The 9,105-nt window shown below is 36.8% G+C and overlaps 1 protein-coding gene across 3 annotated transcripts in view; it reads left to right on the top strand.

Moving 5' to 3' along the window:
- Positions 1 to 7,316, top strand: part of itpr2 (inositol 1,4,5-trisphosphate receptor, type 2) — a 136,462-nt gene extending 129,146 nt beyond the window's left edge. For all 3 annotated transcript variants that reach the window (XM_066705381.1, XM_066705382.1, XM_066705379.1), the window contains 2 exons: positions 3,637 to 3,798; positions 4,853 to 7,316. In XM_066705381.1, the coding sequence (XP_066561478.1) occupies positions 3,637 to 3,798; positions 4,853 to 4,939 (249 nt within the window). In that variant the 3' untranslated portion in view covers positions 4,940 to 7,316. The remainder of the gene's footprint in view (positions 1 to 3,636; positions 3,799 to 4,852) is intronic.
- Positions 7,317 to 9,105: the final 1,789 nt, after the last annotated feature.

The following is a 9,105-nucleotide window of genomic DNA, read 5'->3' as shown; positions in this document are numbered from 1 at the left end:
AAGTAGAATTTGTCATACCCATCTTTTGCTGATAATTTGATGATTCTCATTTACTTTGCTTAACTTTCACAATGTCTATATCAAATTGCTCAGTATTTTTGTGAAATAATAATCTCCAAATCATAATCTTCTAATCTAAATGGATATTGTGACATAAATATGCTAAGACAGAAGATTTATTTACTAAATTAAGGAAATTAACTGAATTGTAGGCTCCAAATTGCACAAAAGCGATTTCCTAACCATTTTTGAGCTTTCAAATCAACAGCCTTCTATTTTATTTATTTCTTTTGTGGGGTGAATTTCTAAGTTATACAGGGTTTGCTGTACTTTAATTATCAGCATTTTCCCACAGAGCACATTGTATATTTCTCAATGAATTAAAAGTTCTGAAAGTGACAGACACACCATAAGCAGTATCAGGTTGGCCGTCACAATTAATATTCTAACAATTACATTTTTTGACATGTCTTGCTCATGTTGTCTGCACCTGCTTGCGTGATTCTCGATTGATGGCTAATGTTGTAGATGAGCATTTCATTTCCCGTCCAGATGGACCCTCCTCGCAGCTGCAGCCGAGTGCAATGGAAAGTAATAAAAGATTTTCGATTAAAAAGAAATTCCAGGTTCAACCCAGGAGTCCTTCAGACCTCCAAAGGCTTAGGGGATTACTGGTGGCTTAATATATTCCCCCCAGGGTTCTTGATCCGCTACCTGAAGCCTGGTCTGAGATAGAAATTTAGATTTGTGTCAGACAAGAGCATTTTTGCATTCTTGGAAGAAAATGAGAACTGTTCAGAAGATATTTGGTATTCATTATCTTGGCACCATGGTGACAACTGTAGGAAAAAGATAGAGAACAGCTGTGTATGTGACACATCACTTTGTTTGCCCTTAAAGACCAGCGCTGTGCCGGGTTTTAATACTTAAGGTTCATCTTCTTGTCCCCCATGCGACTCCCTTGCCAGGACTATCATTCTGTAAACACTGTTTGATCTCTGGCATAAGTGAATTTCCTGGCCTCCTACCTCTCTAGGTTTCACACTGCTTCTTAAGAGAAGCAATGAATTTGAACAGTCTTCTCTACAATGCACGGGATCTGATGTGCATACATATGGCTTAATATCGGCTTGTTTCTAGATTGGGACATTTGCATGCTGCGCAGACATGGGACTTGAGGGAACTATCTCTCGTTCTCCCAGGATCCATCAGCATCTGTTTTGCTACACTCGCCTGCCATTGCAGTCAGTGTAATATGCACAGAAGGAGGACAATTAAAATGTTAATATCAGCGATTTTTTAGATAATAGACCAGAGAAGAAATGTGATGACTACCTTCTCATTATTTCTATTTTGCCATTTAGGGAATTTTGAACTATTCATTATTAAAAGTATATTGTATTTTAAACCTTTAGGATGTGTTATAGAAACTAGATTGCTGTATAACTACTATCAGTATTAATTCTTCACTTCTGCATTTTCTTACCTGAAGTCTTATTGATGTTTAGCACTCATTTTAACTATACTTGTCCATGTAAAATAATTCGATCGAGATATCATCTGCCTTACCTGATGGATTTCCTCTCTTTTCATTAATCTCCATTAATTTCCAACTGGTTGTTGTTGCAGACTGTGTTCTGCAGTCTTCAGTTAAAATTGCTTCAGTCATTTTATTATGCAATTCAACAGAAACAACACAACATTGTGAGATTTGATTATACAAGCTTTGATTGAATGTTTTCAGGACTCCTGTCTAGAACAGAGCTAGCATTTTACACTGGCAAAGTCTGGAAAGGATTTTAAATTTTTTGCTGGACGACATGTAATTGACACAAATGTACTATTGTAACCAGGTAAATATAATGCACTCGGCCAACTTTGTCATAATGCTAAGTGAATATGAAGCAGATCAGTTCTAATAATTAAACTTCTGCCAGTCATTTTCTGACATTTCCAGGATGTCTATACATTAGAGATCTCTTCCTTGTTGCCCTCCGGTACAGTGGAGTGCAGAAGTGAGTGCTGGATTTCCACATATTCCACATGGAATGAAGTGACAGCCAGAATACCAACAAATGGTGTACTAAATTGGCATTCCACCATACTTCACAATACAACATTAGAGTCCTGTCTATCATTTGTAGGTTCAAGTGTAATTGACCTGCTGAAATGTTATCAGGAAATATGACTAAGGAATTAAAACAAATTGGTCTCAAATGGGTAGTGAAATATGTACTTAAAGAGATGTCAGCACAAATTGTCAAAATGTTTTGACATGATTTTCATAGGTGTTGCCTGTCTTTCTGCTTCTCCTTCCTGTTTCATATGCAGTATTTTGCAGGGATGCTTTTGTACTAAACAAGAAAGAATGGGGGAAAACATGTTCCCTGCAGTAACTCATTATGTAACTAGAGAAGAAAAAAAAAAAATCTTGCGCCATATGGAGATTTTCTCAATATTTTAGTTGCCTTTAAACCATTTAGATCACTGGTGCTTTGCTGAGGGATTGTATAACCGATCCATAAGGCTGCCGCAAACTGAGACAGAAAAGAGACTGGCTCCCAGTCACTGGGTAGTGTTATTTCAATACAGATGGAAGATCATGCTCGGCTTTATAGCGGCAGAGGACATATTCCAGCAAATGCATTGTTTGTTTAAAACATGTTGAACATTTTGAGTACTTAGATCTACTTTTGCTTTACTACAGGATTTCTTGTCTTAGCAAAATAAATCCTTTTAATAATACCATCTGCAGGCTTGCATAGCTTTTTTCACTTGCTGGTGAATTTCTCTGAATGTGAGTATTGAGGTTTGAAGATGCAGGATACAATTGATGGCTTGATTTGAGTTCCTACAGGAAGTGGAAGCACGCACCGGCTGCCTCCAGGCTATTCCAGCTCTGTCAGTGTCACTATTGACTGTACTATCAGATACTTTGTTTAAAAAGAAAAGCTTACAGGGGGTCGGGGGCACAGCAGTGCCTTATCACTGTCATTATTCTCCTTAATTCGAAAACATTGTAAATGTCTTGGTTAGATAAGTATTCACCCTCCTGAGGCAATATTTTAGTTTGCAGCACAGCAGAATGTGAACAAGTCCAAGGGGGTGAATACTTCCTATAGGCACTGTATGTTTGTATATGCTGTACATAAAAATATAGATTACCTGTTGTTCTAACACATCTGAAAAAAATGTTTGCCATTTTATTTTGTTCTGGACCATGTAGATGCCATAAATACAAAAAGCTTGGCAGACAGCCTTTTAAATATGGGGATATTATGTTATTCTTTTAAAGCTTGCACTTGTCTCTTTATAAGTTCAATCAACTAAGAATTGATGGCCTAATTTGTAATAGTGCTCTTGTAATCTTGCCCATATGAGGATAAAATACACCATTCAATGTGTATTTCACTGCTTTTTAAGATCAGTATTTCCGAATCACAAGACTTACCTTTGAAAGATAAGAATGTTTTTTCGAGTCCAAAATGCAGAGTGGACTGACTGTCAGGTTAGAAGGCACAATCCATACAATGATCTGTGATTCATCTCCTATAACAGCAGGAACCTGCTTTGCTCCAGGATCTGTTTAATATTTAATGTTGTCTTTTTTTTTTTTTTAACCCCCGCCCCCTCCAGGAGAAAAACTTGGACTGGTTCCCTCGGATGCGAGCCATGTCCCTGGTTAGCAATGAAGGTGACAGTGAGCAGAATGAGATCCGAATACTGCAGGAGAAGCTAGACAGCACGGTGTCTCTTGTGACACAGCTGTCTAGCCAACTTTCTGAGCTGAAAGAACAGGTATGCATCCCGGTTTTTTTTCCCCCCATTTCCATCAGTTTAAAAAGAAGAAACAAATATGATGAGAAAAAGTATAGACAGTATGTCAGACCTAACATGCAAACAGAAAATCCAAAAACTTTTATACACTTTTTTTACACACACGAACATTGCTGTACCTCTCCGGGAAAACATAACATTTCTGAAAACTCTGCATTTTTCTAAATTCTGCACTTGGGATAATGTAATAGATTTTTTTATTCCTGAAGTGCTTCTACACATTAATTCATGTTGCTTTTGCTGTGATTAAAAGAATGGCGAGACTTAATTAAAATAAGATATTACAGATCCACCTGAGAATTTCCATCGCTCTGACTAGAAGAGCTTTAGGTTATAGAAAGGCCAAACTGGAGCCAAGTGTACAATATAGTGCTGGCTCGACATATCGTAATGTTTTTATAGGTTATTTACCACCATTACTACCATGACCCAAACCCCTGAGCAGACATCTACACAACAGCAGTGTTGGCCAAAGCAATGTGGTTGTGGTATGAATACCAAACCTTTGCGTCTTAATTAAATTGCATGAATATTATTCAAATGGCTAAAAAAAAAGAACACTAATAATCTGCTTGATAACAAATATTTATAATGGCAAGAACCTTCAATGGCAAGTAAGAAATGTTAAATTATTTTGTCAGTCTGTACAACAGCTGATTGAGAATTGCTGAATGAACTTTTCAAGACTTTGAGACTTAATGGTTTCTGATTGGGTGGAGAAAAGTTCTCAAAGATGAAAGCAGATAACTTTTTTTTTTTTTTTTCAAAGCACACTTAATAAAAGGAAGAGGGGAGGGGGACAGCACAAAGTCTCGATGTAGTCTAGTGCCTTTTTTGTGATCTCGTTAAATTCTTTCATGTGGTTCACCATTGAGCAAAAGCCACTGTGCATCAAAAACAACATAATCAGCCTTCAGGTCTGACCTGTGTGTAATGCTGGTCTTTACCTTTCTTGCATTTGCTGTCAGGTTCACACCGACAGGCTTTAATCCCGTTTCCTCTCCTCTTTCTGCAGATGACAGAGCAGAGAAAGAACAAGCAGAGGCTGGGCTTCTTAGGATCCAGCTCCTCCCAAGTCAACCACCAAATGCCAGGACACTAACCCCCAGAGGGTGGGTGCAGACAGAGACAACCAGCTGTCCCATTTCCACACACGCCTCCCAGAGCTTCTCAAAAGTGTGTGGTTGGGGTTGGAGACTGTTATTCCGTGTGTGTCATTGCAAACTGCATTTATGTCTCTGTAAATACATAAAAGCAATCAATTGAGGTTTGAATTTAGTCTGGGAAAACTGGAGCAGTATGTGTAGCACACTTATTATAGTGCGCTGCAAGGCAAATGCAACGTTGTGTAAATGTTTATTTTTACCCGTTAACGTTTCTGTCAAATTGCACAGCGTACTAGATCTTTTCGATCACCAAGTTTGTCTTGTGACAACGAAGTATCCTGATCTCATGTTTGGATGGGGTTTTGTTTACCTGCATAAGAAAGCCTGTGAGATTCTTGTGAGGAGTCCTGCAGACACTTGGAAACACAGAAACAGTCTTTTTTGTGTGGGGATGGGGGTTCTGTTCAATCATATTTAAAGAAAAGCAGGACAGTCAAAAGTTATCTCAATAAAGAATTGCTTATTGTAAGATGGTTTGTTGACGTGTATGGTTTTATCATCTACCCATTGTTTCCAGAATCACTCACTGTGCACAGCTACAGGCACAGAAAACACTTTTTTCTTTTTGTTTTCTTTTATATTTCAGAATACAGGCCAGGAAGTCTGACTTTTATTTTGATGTGCTCAAAATAAAAACACCATTGCAAATGCCTAACCAGTGCTTAATCCTCACCACTTTCTTTTAAATCCTGGTGTGGTTTTAGAAAACAAAGTCTATTTTTATTATTCTATATGGGAGACTGTCATGTAAACAGTTGTTTGGTAGCATTTCTGTATTGTGCAATTACTTTAATTGACAGTTATTAGATGAACTGCAACGGCATCTTCAATTGAATCAAACCTGAATTTGACCAGAGCACAGATTATTGCTGATTATTGCACAGGTCAGTATGTGTCCTCGTGTTTCAACCTCAGAACCGTATAATGAAACACAAGGCATTGTCGTCTGATACGGTTTTAAACTATACTCCCCAGGAATTCGATTTAACAGACTAGTAATACGAAGGTTCTGAAACTGCCTTCTCTTCTGTCATGTTTTTGGGGAGGTGTTTTCTTTCCCTGAGGAGAAACCACAACTGTGACCATGAAAAAAGCCATGGCCGATTTTCTGCTCTTGCTTTTTTCATTTCCTGTGTTAATGAATCGTTTAAAACATGTTTGATTAATATGATTACCTATCAAAGAACATTGATAGGCCTGATACAGTATTTAATCTTGCTCATTTTTATATTGTATTTTTTGTGGCACTCTTTGTCTCTTATTGTTCAGTGTGCATCAATCAAGCATCCCCTCCACCAGCAAAACTCAATAAGGAACAGTTCCTTCTCAAATGAGATCCAATGATGAATGACGGCCACACCATATTAGGTGTCTATTTTAAAAAGACTGTAAATAGTTCATGAAATAGTCATGTTTTTTATCATTTGTACATTACATTCTAAAAACAACAACATTGTTCAGTTTTATGTGGGTTTTACTTGAAATATGAAATGTTTGGGTTTTTTGTTTTGTTGTACCACACATATAAATGTTAAGATATGTTGAATTCATCAATCTGCTTATGACATTAGGATGGGATCATGACTCTCGCCTTCAATGTTTTCACCCTCATTGTCATTTTACCTTTGAATACATTACCCGAGTCTCAAGATTGTCAAGTGTTGCATTGATTATTGTGAAATGAGCTTGTTCTTTACTTTGTCAGCTGATTTATTATCACATTGAACCATCACATTTCATCTCTCTGCTTCTAGTAAATGTCCATGACTCCTGTTTTTGAAAATTCCATCAATTCCTTTATAAACAAAAGCGGGTTTCCAGAGTAGGCTTTTTAGAGTAATCTCCCCTCTGTATTATTATTTTTTAATTATAGTTGAGTCCTTCGTAACAATTCTCTTAACTGTGGATTCTCTGTATAAGATGTATTTATTAAGGTGAAGCTGCCTGTTTGTTTTGTGGAAGCAGGAAAACTCCAGGTGAGAAAACATAATCATGAAGATCATAGAGTGTGAAGGGGTAATGAAGTTGAAGCAATGTTAAGAGTATGGTCATTTCATCCTGGACTCAGAAGAAAAAGAAGATAAAGGGAATACAATTGGATTGGGCTTAATTTGAGAGAATTCAAAGTGCTGATTTGAAATTACAGTTAATCTATGCAACATTTAAGCAAATTAGTACTTCATATTCCTAGCTCAATAACACAGTGCTTCAGTGTTTTTGTTTTTGTTTTTTGTGTATTAAATACAGTGTCACGTTTGTGTTAAAATAATGTCTGCTGCTGGAAAAATAAAGCCCTTTTTATTTTATTTTAAACTGCTTATCTTGTATTCTGTGTGCAGTGTAGACCTGATGGTGTTTGTGTGTGTCATTTGGTCATTATAAGCCTCAAGCTGCTGTTTTTATGCTCAAGACATCTGGTGTTCTTGGAGCACAATAAGTTGTGATTAGGGCTAAAACAAGTTACTTGGTCAATTGGGCTTGGTGCCCAGGTGCATGTAAGGATTCATATGTTGTTTTCCTGCTAACCTCCAAGCAAACATCTGTATTAGAACAATTAATGCACAACAGAAGGTATTAGTTGATGTAGCTATTGAGCTAGTATTAGTGCCCTTACATTCATTTTGTTGTTTTTGTTGGAGAGGAAGACATGTTAGAAGGGAGAGGTGGCCATTTGGAGCTCATCACTCTTGTTTAGTAGTTAATTGATCCCAGAATCTCATCCAGATGTTTTTCTTTCTCTTGTGTCGAATGGCGATTCTGTTCATTTTGGAACTTGACTTTGTCGATACCATCTGATAATCTCCTCAGCTCCAGACTCAACTAAACTGTGTAGTTTTGTTTTAATGTGTCAATTGAGACCATGAATTTTGCTGATTGCTCCCTTTTAAAGCATATTTGAGACACTGCTGAATCAAATTAAGCGCCCAAATCGTTTTCACGAGGAACAGAATTTGCAGAAACATTTTAAATCAATTTTGTCGGTGTCATACTTTACTTTGTGACTTTGTGTTAGACCTTGAGTGGTACAAACATGGCTTATCCCTTGTCAGGAAAAAAAATACTTCTGAACATGAATTTAGAAGGCTCTTTAGAATGTATTATATGTTTTATAGTTTCACGCTAACCTGTATCTCCATAAAGATCATTTTTTGTTGTAGTTGCATATTTTAGGGACTGCTTAATAAAAGAAGCATGAAGTTCATAGAAAGTGTGTGAGGTACAATCTAATTAATCATTCTCACATAAAATACCAAGAGGAGAAGGAGGTTATCTGAAACGTTTAAACTGTCATATTTTTACCAGCACACTTATGTAATTCTTTAAGGAAAACACAAGGAAGCTCATTCTTAAGTAGGTTAAGTATTTTGAATTGCCAATAAATTAATTAGACACTGACATCATGGGAAGCAAGATACTCTCATAATTACATTTTTTTTTACCATGAAAGATCCCTGGGATGTCAGCAGAGGTAAAGTATGATTTATGGATTTACAATGTGATCAACAGATCTAATGAAAAGGGGTTCTGCAATATTTATTAACTGCTCCTTAATGAAAAATGAAATCATAGGCAGACTCACAATATGTTTTTCTTTCTTTCTTTGGAAACAATTCATTGTAATCTAGGTTTTACACTTTTTATAAAACTGTGCTATCGCCCTTGTGGAGCTCCATTGTAGGTGTTTGCATGTGGTAAGGCAGTCTTTTATGAACTTGATGAAAATGATACTGCTATATTAATAATAAATAATAAAGCTAACTACAAAGATGAATGCCAAAATAATAAATGGGTTGTAGCCCAATTCAGGTGGCTTATTAAAACTGATACCTTTTGTCTCTTCATCTTACAGCTCAACTCTTGACGAGCCTTATTAGAAAGCAATATGTGTGGGAAGGGCAAATGTAAAACAGCAACACCTGGGACTGCAACACACACACGTCTAGATTTCAGAGGTAGCCATCTGCATTTCACACGCTTGCTAGATGTGAAGATAAAGCCACATGGGTTTGCTGTTTAATTAATATTGATTAAATGTGAAGTGAATGTCTGTCTGTTCTTGATAAATCCCTTAATCAACATGCATTAATTAGCCCTGCCCTGA

This window comes from Amia ocellicauda, chromosome 5 (genome assembly GCF_036373705.1).
Source record: "Amia ocellicauda isolate fAmiCal2 chromosome 5, fAmiCal2.hap1, whole genome shotgun sequence".
Classification (NCBI taxonomy): domain Eukaryota; kingdom Metazoa; phylum Chordata; class Actinopteri; order Amiiformes; family Amiidae; genus Amia; species Amia ocellicauda.
The sequence above is the reverse complement of the archived record's forward strand: the minus strand, read 5'-3'. Positions and strand labels throughout refer to the sequence as shown.